Source organism: Alosa sapidissima, chromosome 23, assembly GCF_018492685.1.
Source record: "Alosa sapidissima isolate fAloSap1 chromosome 23, fAloSap1.pri, whole genome shotgun sequence".
Taxonomy (NCBI): domain Eukaryota; kingdom Metazoa; phylum Chordata; class Actinopteri; order Clupeiformes; family Clupeidae; genus Alosa; species Alosa sapidissima.
In genome coordinates this window covers 10,776,871-10,797,150 of record NC_055979.1, presented here as the reverse complement: position 1 = coordinate 10,797,150, position 20,280 = coordinate 10,776,871, and the positions used below count along the sequence as shown (strand labels likewise).

General features: G+C 43.8%; 1 protein-coding gene across 1 annotated transcript; it reads left to right on the top strand.

Moving 5' to 3' along the window:
* The first annotated feature begins 5,090 nt into the window (after nt 1-5,090).
* On the top strand, nt 5,091-5,934 carry LOC121698750 (leucine-rich repeat-containing protein 3-like). Its single transcript, XM_042081096.1, has one exon. The coding sequence runs from the start codon at nt 5,149-5,151 to the stop codon at nt 5,932-5,934; it is 786 nt and encodes a 261-aa protein (XP_041937030.1). The 5' UTR covers nt 5,091-5,148.
* Nucleotides 5,935-20,280: the final 14,346 nt, after the last annotated feature.

The window sequence follows — 20,280 nt, the reverse complement described above, 5'->3', positions numbered from 1 at the left end:
ACAAAGTTTGAACAACACTCAGTGCCACGTACAGATCACTTGCATCAGCAGAGACAAACCGAATGGGACTCTGTATGCCGAGGGAGGAGTGTGGGTGGGTAAGGGGGAATGAAGACACTGAACAAAACAACTACGTACAAAAGATTTCACGAGACAGAGGAGAATACTGACCTGAAAGACGTGAAGGGAAATGCTGAAAATAGAGTGAGAAAGACACTCTTAGGAGAGAAGGAAAGAAGGAAAAAAAGCAGGAACAGAGATAAGAGGAAGAGAGAAAGGAAGACAGAGCTAGATACAGGTCCTTATGGAGGGCAGAATGGATGACTGCATCGCATTTACAAGCATCACCGCTTACCTTGAGTCATTCTTGGTCAAGTTCACTCTAATAGGCCATTACTGTAACTAAGCACTAAGAATACGTTGAGAGGGCTGTTCCAGACTTCCAGAAGAGCTATAAACACACACACACACACACACGCACACACAGGCGCGCACACACAAAGTAAAATCCTTCCTGTAAGAAAACCATCACTTCATTGTTAGTCACGCCAGAGGGGTTTATTGTGAAATAAAATGGCCTTTATCATCTGAAGAGTATAACACAAATATTGCTGAGGATTTATAAACTGTGACAAACAGTGCTTTAGAGATATAGCCCTGTCAAAAAGGAACAGAAGGCAACATTTTTGGAAGGAATTCAATTCCTCTTGGGCTAATGTTTGAGTGACATCTGACATCTCAAAGATGATCACCAGGTACAATTATGTTTGTTTACTTTGTCAGAAAAGCCTCTCCACAGTAGTATGGGGCTGGTGACAGTGTTTGTCTGGTCCTCAAGTAAATAATTAAAACTGACCATCAACAACATCGTGTTATTTGGCATGATCTCTCACAATCCTGCAGCATAACTCTTTCATAAACATCACACAGGTGACAATTAAGGGCAGACACTGATCTGAGCTTTGAGCTTTTTTGAAAAGGTCATGTGTAATTAATTGACAAAACAGACAAGGGGGGAAAAACAGACAATAAGACACTGATGTTTGTATACCACTGTATCATGTTCGTTAATAATCGTATCAGTTTCTCCTCACAACTGCACCAAGCTGAGTTAAAGGTTGGTAATTTGTATGCCTTTCAGCTTTTTTTGTGTTTGCCCATTAGAGTTTCGAGGGTTCTGTGTTATGAAGTCTATATGTTAAGCATTATTCTGTCTTCCTGTTTATCCTTAACCTTGGCCCCAAAGCGTGGCCCACTGTATTGAATTTTGAATAGCAATAACCTTTCAAAGCCGAGTTTTCCAGGAAACTTGCGAGAACCCCCTAAAACAAACACTCACGTTAATAATGGAGACCATAAGTGAAATCAATTGGCTGTAGCCAAATACAGCGAACAGCAATGTTGAAACTGCCTTTTCAGCCAAGAAGCAGATGTGTTGATTACAAGGTTGTGGCAGTTGTACCCAAACACACACGCACGTACACACACATACACACACACACACAGGATACTTTAATTGTCAATTAGGGGCTGTTTTTGTGCCACCCAATTAGAATTTGCAACTCTAATGACTAGAAGGCTCGTTGACTCATGTAGAGGGACTGCGCCATAGATCGGCATCATTATCTCGCCAGGGCCCCAAGTGAGCGGCAAGCGCTTTGCATTCATGGCTGGTGCTGTGCTTTCCCAAGGCTATATCCAGTAGAGAGGGGTGACACAGAAGAGCTGCTCCAACATAATGAAGCCTGGCTGGGTGAGGTGTGGAGGGAGACATTTTTTGTTTTGCACCCATGCGTCTAAAGGCTGTGTGTGTCACTTCCTGCTGAGTTCCATTATCATTTTAACATAGCCTACTTGGCTGCACTCTGTGTTTTATTTTTCTTTTTTATCATTGTCTGTGGTTAATAAACGGAACTGAGAATAACTGCTAACTGTGTTATGTTGGCAGACTGAAACGACAATATGTTGGCAGACTGAAACGGCTGTGGGTTCATTTACTGACTCTTTTTAAGTGCCTGTAATTGAAACAGACAATATAGTATTTAAACGGAAACAAACAAACACAACGGTTCCTTCCTGCTGTTTTTATGACTGCAGTAATCTTTAGTCTGCTACCTAACTAACACAACAGGGTGCTGAAAGCTTAATGGTCACACAGTTGCATAATTTCAGACTCATCCAATTGCAAATAAAAACAGAGTTACAGTACAGAAGTACAGAAGTACAGGAATGCTTGGGCACAGCCAGGCCTAGTTAATATAGACAACGGCAATAAAAGTCAACATACTGTATCACTAAAACCCTAAATAATCACTTCTGTACATCCATTGGAGAGGTTATAGCATATATATATATGGCTATTCACCTGTAGTTTGAATAAAATCTCTAACTCTTTAAAGCCGATCAGATCAATCTAAATCTCTTTTGCTGTTTATCCTTTTTTTATTTTTTCCCATCATAAAAAAAATTGAGATTTGAAAGGGAAATGTTTATTTTGAAAGAAAATTATTTGAGTGACATCGATACTAATTTATGGATGTTGCTGTTTCTACTCTGCATTCCCTCTTATGCAAACCAATTGATTCAGCAGCAGTATATCAACGTGTACCCTATGTGCATGTCCCGCAGGGGAGGACCCAATTTCATTATGTAGGCTGTATCAAAGGTTTCTACGTGACGATATTTCATGCTAACTTGTGTGGCCTGCCGCCTGAGCCAAACGTCCGAGTTAGTTGAGTGATAGCCTACTGTAATAGCTCCTCTGTCACATAAAGTGCACCTGTGTCGTATGTCGTGTTTGTGTGTGTGTGCGAGAGAGAGAGAGAGAGAGAGAGAGACGGCTGATTGGGCAATTTCTAGCTCCATCAGTCACTCTACACATGAAGACCTCAGACGAGTTCCTCAACTGAGCGCGCAAGGTAGTCCGGGCGACGTGACAGCCTACTCATTCTCGCAGTCGTTGCTATTTATGATTGTGTGTCTTTTAACTTATCTATTAGGTACTATCACGTTTTTGGGGCTTAGTTGTTTGTGAGTTGTTGGATTGTTGTTTTTTATTCCGCTCTGCCTCACTTTGGCTACCCGACGTGGATGCGTTTGCAGTCGTAGGCTACATCTTTAGACTTTGGATACCATGGTCCTCTTTCAGGTAGCCTAAAATATAGAGATGTAGGCTATCTTTGCGGCTGAAGATGAGTGGCAAATTGGGATAACGATGCTGTATCCGTGGACCACCAACTGTATTCTGTCAAGTCAGGAATATTAATCCTTAACCGATCATCTTGATATTAACTTTGGCATCAGGATGATTTACTGATAAGGAATTTATGAGCTATTTTCGAGAGTGAGATACTTTTGAGACGGACCATTGGAGTGTTTTGTTTTTTGTTTTGTTTTTTGCAGCGGATTATGCTCGTCCACAAAGCGAGCGAGACAAGGCATCCGCTCCCACTCCAAACAGGCATAAAGAGTCTTTCCTTAGAATCTGCTAGCATTCTACCGAAGAGAATCAACAAGTGATGCTACAATTAAAGGTTCATTTGAAAACTTCATGTGAAGGTAACTATTTCAATTAAATTGGAATGAAATTCCAGAACTTTACTGAAAACTTTTCGGAATGATTGAAGTGGATAGGCCATTATTTCTGGCACAGATACACATTCCTCATGGATTAACATCTTTGAAGGAAAAAATAGCATTAAAAGGATTAGACTGGACATTTCTCCAAAAACGCCTGACCTCACTTGTTGTCAAAGACGACCTAAAATGACTATGCTTGCAGCCTAGGGTAAGCTTATATTTTTGGAGTCAAAACAAAACTCTAAAATGCTACAGTGTCAGTACAATACATACTTTATTTAATCCATACACTCGTCTATAGACTATGTTGGTGCAATAGAATGCCTTGATTGACACCCTAAATTGAAGCCATAATGAAAATATTTCTGTGATTAGAGCTTTGACCTTTGGGGTGCTTACATACAACTATGAATAGGCACTAAGTGACAGGGTGAGATTGACACAATGTTGTCACAATTTGATGCCAATGGTACCTGACATTTAACCCACTAATTAGGCTTCTGAGCCTCCAGGAAAGCTCGCCTGGAATTAAAGCTAATTACTTACATTGTCGACACAAAAGCTACAGCCGAAGATATGCTTTTCCTGAAGCCTATTTTCTATTTCAGAAAATGTCAAAAAGAAAAATGTCACAATGAGATGCACAAATTAAAAAGCACACCACCTGTAATTGAGACACACTGCCCTTCTGAAATAAAGCTATTATGCCTTGCCATGAGTTCTTTAGCATTTTAGGATTCTGTAGATATCTTTGATGTAATTACAATAAGCATTTTAGATGATTCATAGCACACAGACACAGCAATCTAAACCCCAAATGCACTCTGTTTTAGGTCCAACTGATTATGCACAGTACCTTTGCAGAAAGTAATTTGATCTCAGATGCATGTTCCATTTACAAGACACAATGAACCATTCTGAAGATCAGTTTGAGTCACAGAAATCAATGCCAGTGAAATTATTTTCTCCTATTTGAAATATTGAATGAATATGGATGATCTCTGATGGAAAAGGCAGCACACATCTTCTGCACAGGTCTCATTAGGGGACTTCTGTTTGTCTGACATTTCTTTCTTTTGTTGCCAGTTTCCATGTGTCTGAGGGTGATGTAACATTCAGCTCTACCAGATGGCGCTAAGTGCATAATATGTAAGTCCAGATACCCCTTCTTCATTGATCAAAACTTGAAAACTTGTGAGGGGGAAAACTACCTTCAGATGAAAAGAAATCGGCTGGATATCACCAAAGAATGCCTGACAACATTGAAAGTCCAAACACAGGCAGATGTTTGATTTGTTCTCTGTAACTGTTTCTTGTTGTTTCAAGTTGAAGACTATGCCTGCTTTGAACCAACAAATGCTCTTGTCTTGACACTGGAAATAACTCTGATTTTCTTCTGAGTATGGTTTACTGCTTATTGTACCCAGAGAAGGGGGAAGGGAAGTCAGTCTTGGGAATGTAACTAGCAGAAATGTTAAATTCATTACAATCAAACAAGGTGTTCACTCGATTTCAGTCACAGGACCATTTATCAAGATTGGTGGTAAAAAAGTTACCTGTCTGTCATGCATGAGAATGCACCGGCTAGCTGTGGACATCTCTGACATGGGGGTGCTGCTTCGAGGGGTCATGGCGTTGGCTCTACTGTCTGCCACGGTGTGCACATGTCCCAAGCTCTGCCACTGCTTGGAGCGTGGTGGCCAGACCAGCGTCCAGTGCTCGTCACGCGACCTGCGTGCCATTCCGGCGGACCTCCCCGAGGACACAGTCAGCCTGCACCTGGCGTCCAACCGCATCACACGTGTGCCAAGCCAGGCTTTCGTGCGGCTGTGGCGGTTGCAGGAGCTGGACCTGTCGGGCAACGCCATCGAGGCCGTGGAGGAGGGCGCCTTCCAGGGCGTGGCGGAGAGCCTGCGGGCGCTCGACCTGTCCGACAACCGGCTACGCACCTTGCCCAAGGAGGCCTTTGGCCGGCTCCGTGCCAAGATCAGCCTGTCGGGCAACCCTTGGCACTGCGAGTGCACACTGCAGGAGGTGCTCCGCGAGCTCCGCCTGGACGAGCACACGGTCAACGAGGTCAGCTGTCACACAGCCGTGCGGGAGGAGTTCGCCGGACGGCCTATCATTCAGGTGCTGGACTCGGGGGTCAACTTCTGCAGTTTCCAACGCAAGACTACCGACGTGGCCATGTTTGTCACCATGTTCGGCTGGTTCGCCATGGTAATCGCCTATGTGGTCTACTATGTTCGGCACAATCGTGAAGATGCACGGCGACATCTGGAGTACCTCAAGGCACTGCCCAACAGCTCACAGAGCAGCTCAAAGGACTCTGACACAGCCAGCACTGTGCTCTAGTGTGTGTGTGTGTGTGTGTGTGTGTGAGAGAGAGAGGGAGTGAGGGACACATTATGTCTGGGATGTCTATTCTCTGCGTAGATCAGAAAAAGATTGGACAGTCAGCACAAAGAAGGACCCATTGCGTGTATGTGTTCTTTTCTGTCTGTATAAGTGTTCTAGGGGTTATTACACAAATCCAGTTTTTTACATTCCTGTGAATGTAATCTATCATAAGAAAATGTAAACATTTTATTTGTACTTCTGTTACATCTGAAAGATTTGATAATTTTCAGACAACCTGAAACCTGAACGGTAGAGTTTAACTCTCCTTGAGGTGGAAATCTCACGTCTCAAATCATTTCATATGTTGGTTCAGTTTTCATGTTTGTGCTCTATCTGATACAGCTCTTAAAAGGCTATAAATTCTCATGTGTGAAGTTGGGTATTTCGCCTCCCTGTTCATCTTTCAGTTGTTCAAAAAAATGGGGCCCTAACCATCAATCATGTTAGCAGTGTGGATTCAGGCGGCTAAAATGCATATCATACTCTTACAATCCCAGCAAGGCAAAATCTTGATAGCATAACATCACAGCAGGTAAGGTTAGACATAAATCATATTTGGACAGGCTGACTATATTCCCAAGTGCCTCCATAGTGGTGATTCCGCCCCCAATCAGATGACTGTAAGGGCTGAGACTTGACTATTGTTGCCTCATCATCATCAGTGGTATTTTCTGCTTGTTTCCACTGGCACCGAGACGTTAGGTGACCACTCGCTTCTCAGCTACTCCACTCTTTTGTCCAGGCTTTTTGTTCCGGGCATATCGATTCCACTCCTGCATCGATCTCACACTAAGGGCATGCAGCTCACGGCAAAAACAAAAATGTCTGCTTGTTCTGGTTATTAAACCTAAGGTCATTTAGAAGTGGCATAGCAAGGAACTGTGAGATGAGATCATTAACTGGGGTGGGGGGGCTTGTGAGTCTCATTCAATAAAAGTTCTAGCCAAATGTGCTGCTGACGAGGCCTCATCTGAAATTAACCAAGAATTTCAGAATAATACAGATATGAATTTCACAATAATACAAAGTACAAAAAAGCAACAAAAATGTTCTGTACAGAATCTGTATTGCTTCTCTTTGTCACCCTCAGCTGGTAGGTCTGGTCTGTACAGATGGCCTGTCCAGAAGCTGGGCTGCATGAGTGAGGGTCTGAGAAGATAGTTATCCAAAATTAAACAGAAGACGTGGACTCACAGAATTTGGGATGTATACACGTGAGCCAAGAAAAAGAGACCCACTCTTGTTGGATATACTGCTACCCCATCAACCCAACCAGACATAAATATGTAGCCCAGTGTGTGTCCCCCACAGTCAAGGTGTAAGTTCTGTGTCAAACTGTCCACGTTTATTGTTTTTATTTTTTTCCATTTGAAATGTGCCATTGAATGTTCGCCATTCCTTAATCTGTATTCAATTGTGTTGCTTAGATGTGGCCAGTCCCAATTTGAATACTTTCTATTAAAGTGTCTTTAAATGGATATTAACCTCACTGTACATCTTTATCAGCACTTCCCTCAGAAAATATATCAGGGAGAATAAGTTAGCATACTTAATGCGATCTGAATCTGTAGTTGATATCTCTGGCCACTGCAGAGCCTTGAAACATTATTCAGGGATCATGCAGCATCTTCCAGACCAGTGCTCACAGAGATCATTTTAGGATTTAGTGCAAATGGCCAATACATTTCCTACTGACAAGCTTTGTTAGTGGAGATAAGAGGAGAAATGACACAGGAGGAATGCAGCAGTGATAGGAATAAGCAGGGTATTTTTACAGCCAGGTGTGGCTTTGAGATTTCCGGTGTATTGACTGGAAATTAGACTGTGATGCCAAAGGAAGAGGTAGTAAAATGTAACACCGGCAGCATTTAAAAAGCAACAGAAAAGCATCACTCTGAAAAATGAATGGAGATTAGTGAGTGTATTGTATTGCATTGCAAGGGCTAGAATGGTTTGGCATGTCCGTAGCAGACAGGAACACTGTTTTCACTCTGTGTAAATAATGTGTCATAATGCCTGGGGGACTGTTATAACTGGTTTCCCAGTGATTAACAACATCACAGTTTGTTTCCATTAAAAACAACAGCTGGACAAATGCTTTGCCAAATAGACGTGATTGATGAACATTTTCCTCTCACACTGGACTGCCTGCTAAGAAATGTGTTATGTGCATATTGTTAGGCCAATTTGTGTTTGCTTCTTCTGCATAATCGGCTTTTGAGCAACATAGGTGTTGAATGACCTCTCACTGTGATATCGTGTGTTCACTAAATCACAAAGCTGCAACAAAGGACTGCTTTCGCTTCTCGACAGGGACTCTTCACAACATGAAGGGTTACATGAAAGGATCTAATTAGTCACCAACTTCTTAAGCTACAAATAACACAATAGCTCACTCACTGCACAATATATAAACCATTATGGTGGAATCAACATTAGCAAGATTTCTTGGAATAAATAGCTCTCTAAACAGCACTGTATTTGCATATGTGGCCCAGAAATGTCTCTGCTCTTCTATAATAATAGGGTACCACAATATTTTCACAACATCTGAAAATGCATCAGAATCAAGGTAGCCAGAAGTATATATATTTTGCTCCTCATCTGAGACCTCAAGAAGACTACGAGGAGTCCCAGATGTCATCCAATCACCTCACCTCTCTGCCCCCAGCCTACAACACCCCTCCATTCCAGATGTAATCATTAAACCACACACGCCAACCCATTCCCAAATGTAATCACTTCTAAAGCACGCACCAACCCATTCCAAGGTGGGCTATCTTCACACTCCAGACTGCGTCTGACCCACTTGTCTTCCTGCCCCCTCCCCCCTCTCTTCTATTTTTTTCCTCACTCACATGGATATTCTCTTAGTCTGGCTCACGGCCCCTAAGCCATCTGCTCGTCGTAATGCAGATTTCTCTCTCTCTCTCTCTCTCACTGGATTAGACATGAGTTTGACCAGATTCCACGAGGCTGTGGAGTGTTTGTCCTTGTTAGGGTTCAGTGGTGCAGCAGTGAACACATGTCTGGGATCACCCTCTGCGACCCCACACTACAAGCACTGACCGCTGTCTGAAAGAGACTGCAGCTAATACGTTATGAATGACGACACCAGTATATGAAGAGTTGGTTCCAAAACGATTTTATTGATATTACTTGAAATACACAATTAAATAACATTAATGTTTTCAAAATTGGAGATTTTGGAACCAAACTCATATATATACAGAGGAAATAAGCTTTCGGTGATGTACAAAAATAACACTTCATGGGTTTGTAATGTGTGGAAGGTTCACTTGTGGAGAGGAGAGGTGTATACTTGTTATCACTCCCCAAAAGTGCGCCAGATCAAGAAGTGCGCCACACGGACAGAATTTAGGTCAGTGTGTACAGACCTTACACTGAAAGGGCCTGGCGAAGGAAAAAATGTCTGTGAGGAAGGAGATGAATAACATGCTTGGAGGTTTTACCACCTGAGCAGTGCGTATAGTACAGTATAGTGTACTATAAATGGAACTTCAGCATCAACAAGAACTTATGATTATGACTGTGGCGCTAGCAAACGGCGGTCATATAGGTTTAGTTTTTCCAGTAATTTTGCCGATTCCCGGGAAACTGAGCTGCCGAGCTGCATAAAACGTTTACGAATGTAGCCCCACAAGGATGACATCCTAGGGCCTAGGATGACCAAATAATGTTGGTATGTTGGTCACAAGGGGCCATGTCAAGCCATCCCATATCCATCCCATTGTGTTATAGCGCCACCTAGTTAAAAATGAAAAAGCAAAAGTGAGGCGTTGTAGTTGCAGGTATCTTTGTCTGACATGTTCAAAACTGCATGTAATTTGAAGTGTAGGATCATTATGACACCTTCTGAATGCATGCCAGGTTTCGTGGAATTCCGTTCATGGGGGGCCATTCAATAAATTAATATATGTGTACATTTAGTGACTACACCAATTGGCCTATAGATGGCCGGACAGAGTTTTCTGTGAATATCTTGAGAACTGTAGGGCCTAGGATAACCATTTTTTTGTATGTTGGCCTCAAGGGGCCATGTCAACCCATCCCATATTCACTCATTTGAGGTATAGCGACACCTAGTTAAAAATGAAAAAGTAAAAACGAGGCATTGTAATCGCAAGTATCTTTGGCTGACATGTTCAAAACTAGAACGCCGATCATTGTCGGGAGATAGGTCCCGACAGGGCGAACCGGACCCCGACGCGCAGCAGAGGTGTCCTGTTATACGGAATTTATGGACGAGGGCGAGGGGCAAAGAACTCCCCGACGCGCAGCGGAGGAGATAAACTCCACACAATGTGACTTTTTATGTTTATTTGTTACCGTTTCATCGTGGCTTTTGCAGAAACAAATAGTTTTTAAAACACGCTGAACTTGATTCAAACATTCTTTAGAACACAGCTGATCAACCGCCTGCTTTCACTTTTGAATGAAGTTCCAACGCAAGAAGTGATCAGACTACTAACGGAGGGATATGAAAGACGTAAATATTAAGCACAAAACCCATTTTCCTTGACAGTGGTCTGTTATACACACACACACACACACATATAAACACACAAACACAGGTACGCACACACTCACACACACACAGTACACACACAATCATGCAAGCTACACAGGCACGCACACACTCACAAACACATCCAAACGCATGCACACACATAAACACACCCGAACGCGCGCACACACACACACACACACAAAAGCAAACACACACACACATTTACATACACAAAAGTTGCAAGAGTAGGGGATGGAGTAGGACAGGGGTATTCAATTAATCTTCAGCGAGGTCCAGTTACGGAAAATTTCCTCAAGCAAAGGTCCAGAGCATCATAATGTTTAACGTGCGTGTAGATAGATAGATAGATAGATAGATAGATAGATACAATAGATAGATACAATAGATAGATACTTTATTGATCCCCAAGGGGAAATTCAAGAAATAGAAGATTGTAGGCCTAGGCCTAATGTTTAATGTGAAATAAAATAAGTAGCCTAAAAGGCAACATTCGAAATGAGGAGAAATAAGGCAAGATAAGAGTAGCCTAATTGGGGAGAAAAACTGAGTAGCCGTGGCTATTTTTAAGATCTTAATGTGAACTTAAAATAAAATTTGAGCTGAGACAATGGATATTCCACAGCTGGTTCCTTGAACCCATTAATCAGCAAGTTTAATTTAATTTTGTATTATTTTTTTTATGTTGACCCGAAATCCTGGAAACCCAGGAATATCACATTGTTGGGCAGTGAATGCATAGGCTTAACTAGATTGTGGTGGATCAATCATATTGCCTTCTTAAATCGTAAAATATTCTGTGGTCTCAGTTCATACCCTATGCTTGCTCAAAATATATGCTTTCTCTAGTAGAGGTGCTTCAAATTGGCGCTTAATATAACTTTCAGTGTCCCGCCGGCGGGACGGTTACTCCCCTCCCCCACAACATTCTAAATCAATTGTATGCACCATATTGCTATGTAGCATAGTAATGTTATACACCATATCAAAGCTTTGACTCTTGGGAATCCAAAAATGACAACTTTTTTCATGTACAATCTGTATAGTGCTTTACATTCTTAGATTAATGTTATTATGTCTCAATTAAATTTGATCCAAAATGCCCCCCTCCCCCCCTTCCACTTTTGGTGGTACCCTGACTTCTGGCTGCAGTGTAGCTGCAGCACAATAAGTAGATGCAACATACTGAAATATTCACAAGAATCCATAGAAATTGAATCTTCATGTTGTGTTAGCCTATTCATCTGTACAACTAATATTGGATATCTTATACACACTCATTGAACCAACAAAGTAAATGCAAAAAGAGACATTTTTGTAATCATTTCATATTTAGTGTAGTCATTCCATATCAGAACCCCTGAAGTATAATCCAAATACAAGCATGAAACCTCAAAGTGTTACCTTTCATTTGAGACCAGGATTATGCTTCTACACAAAGGGGTTCATGTGCAGTAAGCATTTGATTGTCAGTATGCCTTTTGGATAACAAAAAGTCCTATGGGGAGTATCCATAGGCATTTTACAAAACGCATGGGCATACCTTGGCAAATAATAGTCTAAAGCACTCATATTTTCATTCTATATTGATCTACTTTTGCACACAACTTCACAAGACCTGGTGCTAGGGCTCAGTTGTGTTTCTAAGGGATATCAAGAGACCTAGAGGGCTGAAATGTGGTCAGTTCAGATGCTTGTAATCCGGCAGAAAGAAAAAAAACTATATTCTAGCCTCTGTAACTCTTTGTGAGTACATCACACATTTATGTTGACTGTTTCCTACGAAAACTAGAGGTTCTCAGCTTTCTATAGAGGTCCAACATTTGATGGTAGCCCCCAGAAGAGGTGGGAACAATGCCCTTGTAAATAGGCACAGTGCAATTTCAGGCAAAAACTTGAAATTCTTTTTGAGAGTTATGCTGTTAAAATCGCCTGTCTCAGAATATATAGAAGAGGTCCAGGGCAATTCCGCGCAAAACTGTCACATCCATAGGCTATTTAGTTGGCGTTACGGACATGACAGTTTTGCGTGGTATTGCCCCCGTATCGTTATATAAAGCTCTGTTCTTGCTGTCTAGCTTTCTCCTCTTTGAGCAATCGATGATTTGAAAATAACTTACTTCGTACTATCGTTAACTTAGATATCCATCTGATTGTTTCTCGTCCCGTCTCCTCGCTCGTTTCAGGCTATCAGTCTCTTCTCCATAGTAGGCTACTTTACTCACTGACTCAACTTTATCAGAATTCACTGGCTGAGTAGCAGCAAGCGAAATTATGGTTCCTGAAGCTCCTGAAGTAAATGCTGTTATCCTAACCAACGAAACATTTAGTGCAGCTTTGAAATCTTACGTGAAAATCTAAATTAGGCTATTATGGTCTGGGTCCGGATAGGATCACGTCACGGTCCGGACTCGGACCACGGTCCGCCATTTGGTGATGGCTGGAGTAGGAGACAAATTGACAAGCATGATTGGTGTATCACTTTGCGGTTGTCATCTGAGGTGTGGCCCTCAGATGGGGGAAGATCGGTGGCAAAGTCGACTCCGAGATGTGACCATGGTCTCTTCGGAATGGGCAGAGGCAAAAGCTTCCCTGCAGGCAGGTGACGAGGGGTTTTGGCCATGGCGCGATCCACACAACCAGCTACGTACCTATGGACATCTCACCATGCCCGGCCACCAGTACCGCTCCTGAAGTAGTGAGAGGGTGGCCATGACTCCAGGGTGACCAGTGCCGGGTGAGGAGTGTGCCATGGTGAGGAGGTGAGTTCGGAGACTACGAAGCACATAGGTGCGGTTGTCTGGCTTTTTAGGTGGCACAGGCTCAGTCTCCATAGCTGCGGCAATCTGCTCATCTAAGGTCCACTGGATGGGACTCACCACCACTCCAGCTGGTAGGATAGGCTCAGGCTGTTCAGGGTTATCTTCAGGGCAATATATGCGAGACAGGGCATCAGCTCGACAGTTACGTGAGCCTGGTCGGTAACTGATAGTAAAGGTAAAACGTGTAAAGAAAAGGGCCCACCTGGCTTGGCGAGGGTTGAGTCGTTTTGCTTCGCGGAGGTACTGGAGATTCTTGTGATCAGTTAAGACTAAAAACGGATGATTGGCTCCCTCCAGCCAGTGACGCCACTCCTCCAGGGCTAACTTGATAGCAAGCAACTCTGTTACCGATGTCATAATTGCGCTCTGCAGGGCTCAGCTTCCTGGAGTAGAAAGCACATGGATGAAGACGAGGAGGGTTACCATGGTATTGGGACAACACAGCTCCGACGCCCGTGGTGGAAGCGTCAACCTCGACAACAAACTCCTTGCTGGGGTCAGGGTGACTGAGGACGGGGTGAGGTGAAGGCCTCCTTGAGTTCCCGAAATGCCTGGGAAGCCTCTGAGCTCCAGGAAAGGGTCTTAGATTTTCCTCGGAGCAGAGTAGTTAGGGGAGCCGAGATCTGGCTATAGTTCTGTATGAATCTGCGATAAAAGTTGGCAAAGCCCAGAAAGCGCTGAATTTCCTTTATAGAGTGTGGAGCTGCCCAGGAAAGTACAGCCTGGACCTTCCCGTCATCCATGCTAACTCCCTGGGAGCCCTAGGAATTGACGGTGGGTTGGTGAAAGGTGCACTTCTCTGCTTTGAGAAAGAGCTGAAATTCACGCAGTCGAGACAGGACCAAGGAGACGTGCTGGATGTGGTCATTGAGATTAGGGGAATAGATCAGGATGTCATCAATGTAGATTATAACCAATTTATTAAGGTAATCTTGGAATATTTCAATCATGAACCCTTGGAACACGGATGGTGAGTTCGACAACCCATATGGCATCACGAGATACTCGTAATGACCAGTAGGGGTGACGAAGGCTGTCTTCCACTTGTCACCACGGCGAATGCGCACCAAGTTGCAGGCACTTCGGAGGTCAAGTTTGGTAAACAGCGTAGCTCCACGCAGCTGTTCCAGAGCTGCGGGGACAAGAGGCAGGGGGTAACGGAATTTGACAGTGATTTTATTGAGGGCACGGTAATCGATACACGGTCCTCCATCCTTCTTGGCCACAAAGAAAAATGGAGAAGCAGCTGGAGACTTGGAGGGCCGGATATACCCTAGCTTGAGGGCTTCATCAACATACGCCTTCATTGCTTCCTATTCTGGCAAGGACAAGGGGTAGACCTTCCCCCGAGGCAGAGGGTGCCCGGGTAGCAGGTCTATTGCACAGTCCCAGGGTCGATGTGGAGGTAGCTGGGCTGCTCGTTGTGGACAGAAGACATCCCTGAAAGAGGCGTAGGCTGGTGGGATGGTGACCGGGCGACTCTGCTCTGGACTTTCAATGGATGTGGCATTCACCTGGAGAGTTGGGCGTTGGCTGTGAGAACGTGGGAGTTGTGGGAAACAGGAAACTTGACAGTTCTTGCTCCATTGAAGGATCTCCCCAGTAGACCAGGAGATTGTAGGTGAATGCTGAATCAGCCATGGGCGCTCCACCTCTGCAGTGGACTCTTCGAGTATGAAGAATGTGATGGATTCCACATGAAGACTTCCCACCCACATATCTAGGTTCTTTGTTTGATATTGGACCCACTTACGGGCTAGGGGCTTACCTACTATGGAGTGGACGTGGAAGGCAGGGACGCAGCGAATCCGTGGGAGTTGGAGGCGGTGGCAGAGGGAGCCCGAGATGAAATTCCCCGCAGAGCCTGAGTCAGTGAGAGCAGAAGCCATGTAGGAGGACTTAAAATCAGCAAGGATGACGGGTGTGACTAAAGGTTTTAGATGAACACTGGGAGTACGGCCTGCACTAACCATTGGTCGAGGCAGGCGTGTGGGGCATTGGGCGATGAGGTGGCCCGAGTTGCCACAATATAGGCACAACCCCCGAGTCAGACCTCTGCGTTTCTCTGATGGAGTGAGCCGCATGGTGTCCACCTGCATTGGTTCTGCTGTGGCCCCTGCTGCCTCTTCCCCGGCACAGGGAACGTGGACTGATGAAGAAGTGGAATGGAGTTTGCGGAGGCAATTCTCTCTGCGATGTGCAACACGAATGGCAAGCTGGATGAATCTTTCCAAGCCTATGGCATCGTCATAGGATGACAGTTGGAGCCGTAGAGTGGGTTCTAACCCCTGTCGGAATGCAGTGAGGAGGGCTGCCTCATTCCAGCCGCTGGCAGTGGCAAGGGTACGGAAGCGGAGGGTGTAATCTGAAACGGACCTTCGTCCCTGCCTCAGGGCATGCAGCTCCGCTTGGATGGAAGAGTCTCCCTCAGGAAGGTCAAACACCTGTTTGAAATGGGCCACAAAGGCATCCACTGATTCGGTGATGGGTCCACCTACACTCCAGACGCCTTCTGCTAATTGTAGAGCACGTCCAGAGAGTAGGGAAATGATGTATGCAATGCGGGATCGCTCTGTAGGGAACCTGGGGGGTTGCATCTCCAGGGTCAGGGAGCATTGCAGGAGGAAGCCTTTGCATGCCTCAGGTGATCCAGAATAGGCTGTAGGATTAACCACAGGACTGGACGGGTTCAGCGGCGGGGGAGGTACTGGCGCCGGAATTGCAGCTGTCGCGGTAGTCAGTGCCTGGCGAAGCTCGTTAACCAGTTCCTGGAAGTGGTCGCCAGGTTGATTGGATCTAGGCTCCATTGCCTGGTCTGGCCTTCTGTCACGGCCCACAGACTCAGGACAGGGAGGTAGAGTTCCAACAAGATTATGGTTTACCTGTGAGTCTTTATTTCACAGGTAAACCAGAAGGGGGTTGTCAAATCCAGGCCAGTAACAAACAGAAGCTCCAAAGAGTCCAAAACACAGAAGAACAGTAAACTTTAAGTAAAAGTCCCAAAACACAGAAGATCGACTTAACTAACTCTGGGGGTGACTCGAGGGGTCTGATCAGGAGGACGCTGGAACTGGTGAGGGGAATTCAGGATGAGTACTCCTTGGGTAAGTCAGGCTGGTGGATAGCACTGTGGTGTCATCTCTGACGAGGCCAGACAAAGACTGAGGGGAGACTGGGGTTTAAGTAGGGAGTGAGGCTGATTGGGAACAGGTGCAGGTCATTAGTAAACTGGGAAGTGTGAACGAGTGAGGGGAGCTTCAGGAGAGTGAGCAGTGGGTGTGGCTGGAACAGAACCTGGTGTGACTGTGACAGCGGTACAGTACATCTAGTCTCTGTTTTCTAAGTCTGAACAAAAACACAGATGAACTTTCCATTTTGAAATTAATTGTGGGTACATACAATGTGAAACTGCTTAACATTTTTGGCCGCATAGAAGGTTCCTGTCATGTACGCCATATCAGAAAGGTCAAAATCGCTGGCAAAACTACAGTGAGGCGACTCAAATTCCCCTTGAGGTTGTGCTGCATGAACTCCTGAGAGGAAAAGGCCAGAATGTCAGCTAGACATCTGCAAGATTTGCAAGACTAACTCATGTCCTTGACTTTAAGGTGACTTGCACTCAGGGGGTAAAAAACAAGGTTGGAGTCCAGTATGAGATTGCTAACATTGTAATTTCATATCATTTGCGTAGATTTTTTATGTAATGGTAAAAGCCCAGCTATGGGCAATAGTATGCAATTATCAATAGCTACAAAACCCATAAGTACAGCACCTTATGGTTATGGAATGATTATGGAATTTGTCCAAAGCGACTTACAAAATAAAACTTAACCTAATATGGTGACTCTGTTAAAGGTGCAGTCACTGATTGTACGTGATTTCAAGCACCTACATTGTCACATCTCCTTACAATCTATACACTGTAAAATAAGTCTGTCTGTAGGCAGCCAAAAACTCCAAAAACTGGAATTAAACAAATTGGGGGCAGCCAAAAAAATAATGAAACACTGTGTGGAGTTTCTTTGGGAATACTGAAGGGAGGGATGAGCTACCTCTCTAAACAAATGCGGTATCATGCACATTGAAATTGCATTGTCCCTATCAGATAAAATTCCCATAGACATACATTGCAAACAGACACATTAAGTCAAATGTTCAGTCTAATGACAATGTGTTATATGATTAAATGTTGCACCTCTTCCCTACTCATAGTGTAGTAGTGTGGTAAAGCCTAATATAGACCCTTTAAACTGCATAAGCAAACCAAGTTTTGGAGTCAACATTTTGTAGAACATTACACCAAATTCCAATTCATTTTCATTTCAAAGTATCTGCGTTGATTTTGAATGTTTCAACCGGAAACCCTCTAGGAACAGATTGAAACGGTCTTATAAGACAGCAGAGCATCAACTGGGTACAATCATACACCGTCATTCTATTACAGAATGTTTGGTACTAATTTGAGAATAATTGTCCTATTTTGCATTCACACACTTCAGCCTGGAGTATGCTAATTGACTCAACAAATTGCTTCAGCAGAAAAAATATGGCATACCTAATGGTGCCATGACAAGTAACCAACTAAAACTAATACAGTGTTGCTAATAAGTTACATTTGCTCAACTGGGGAAAAAAAGGTTTCATTTGATGCACACTGGGCCTGTCATAAAGCCCTGAATTGTGATGTTTCTCTGGGTCTGCAAACCACAACACTTTATATTACCCCTAATAAATAACACTGCACAGAAAGGCAACCAAGCAATGTATGGTATAGTCTGCATACTCTAAATTCCCCAAGATGTTCGACATGCAAGTTATTCTAGGGTTTACATAGGCTAACGTCTTAGTTGTTTCCACTGACTTTAGAGTCATTTTAAAGAAGCTCCACCGTCTCTCTCAATCTCTTGAACTTGTTTCAATTTTGCCATTTGATACATCAAAATAAAACAGAGACGCGGAGAGAGCTGCAGAGCGGATGATTAGCTTTTCCAGAAGAGATGATAGAGCAATGTGAGTCCCGCCAACGTGAGAGGTCAAGAGCTTTCAGCTACATTTATGGGATGTATTACCCTCTCTTTCCCAATCAGCCTCTAGGGGCAATGAGCCAGATTAATTGGTATTTTCAGTGGGGGCCAGGACTCTGAAGCTAATGTGGCAGCCAAATTTGAGTGAAAGAAACATTTGCACAATTTGTGAGGGCAATTATTTCCCCAGGGATCTCAGACGATACAATATCCTCTTTGAGGGGCATGTTAAGTCTAAATTAAAATTTCAGGTGATAGAGTGGGTTGTATGTAAAATGTACAAACCTCTCCAAAACTCTAAATGCTGTTTCTATCAGAGTTTTATTAAACACATTAGGATGAAAGCATCCACTATGAAGTCCCTGTAATAAATTACTATTTATTATAAATTGAAAATATGCCGTTTATGGCCACTTAATTGGGATGCCCTACTGTATATTCTGACACACAAATGTACTGACAGAGTGATACTGGACCCAAATAGACCCCCTTCACTGTCACCACTCAAGATTCAACATCATCTCCTGTCATCGTTTTAAAGGCATCGGATAAACATTGATTAAACCTACATTTTATGCGTCCTTCAATGTAGTGGGATGAGTTTGTGTGAATGGTGTTCGAGGCCTTCTGAAAAGACCTCAGTCTGAAAAGACCTCAACTGTCAAAGTTTGATAAGGGCGTGGATTGGCTCTGTTTATTTTCCCATTAGCATGCTCCTTACATGAGTGACACCAATTGGACACAACAGACTGGAGATCACCACGGGGTCTAATAGCACAGCACACTCTGTGAAAAATTAGATGGTTCTGGAACAACAGAACTCTTTCTCTGTCCTCTTCCTCTGCTCGACGGGAAATCTGCCCTGGTGGCTCGGCGAACTAAGGCAAACGTCACGCCCACAAATTAACGGAAAGTTATCAATTAACCCTGAAGAGACATACTCGGCACCACGCCAGAGGTCATCTCGTCTTTGAGACTGGAAGCTAGGCAACATGAATGAGCCTGTCATTAGTCTATTCAGGACCCTCTCACCATCCCATATGAAGCAGTGGTGTGGAAGCATTTTCTACTAGATAGACACTGTTTCCACATCATTCATTCATTCATTCATTCATTCACTACTTCTGGCCTACAGACCACTTTAAAATTATTCAACTTATGTGCCTCTTTCAGATGCCAGTATTGCAGTGTTCATCTCCCTCTCCCCATAACGACTTGTTTGGTCCCTGCCCAGTGCCCGGCTGTCCCTGTTGGGTGATATCAGTTCATTTCTTGCATGAAAGATCAAGAGGATATTCACACAGTTTAGCATGGTCCATGGATATTACCGATACTTTAATGTAGCCAACGACACTATGACGCAAGAGGCCTGTTGCACTCTGCTCACCTTTCTTTTTAGCCTGGCGGGCCATCCTATATCATTGAAATGTTAAGCCCGCCTTAAGACTCTCTAACAAAATAGAGCGCTGTGATTGGATGAGGTCCACGGCGTCAGCCAATAGAAATCCCTATGGTTTGATACTAGACGTACAGGCTGAGCAAATTAATTTGCCGCCACTAGGGTGCGTCTAGATTTCTAGGCTACTTTCTTTTAGGTGAAAAATGAGTTTCTCTAAAAGGGCTGCCCACTGCTCTGGTTGCCCTTTAAGTTGAAGTGCACCTAGTGTGTTTGGGTTCTGAGTGAGCTCACTGCTCCAAGTGTGTATGGGTGCACACTACCCCCGGAGGGGTAAAATGCAGATGCTAACACAAAATGCAAATGCTAACACATTTTCCTACAGGACAATAAAGAGAATAAAGAGAGATAATTCCATACAAGTAAAGAGAAAGAGACTTTGCAAGCAGAGCCCATCCATAATACATCCTGCAGGTGGTGCAGCTGCAACCTTGAACAGGCATGGTAACA

Coding starts and splice junctions, on each gene's coding strand:
- LOC121698750 (XM_042081096.1), top strand. CDS start 5,149: ATGAGAATGCACCGGCTAGCTGTGGACATCTCTGACATGGGGGTGCTG.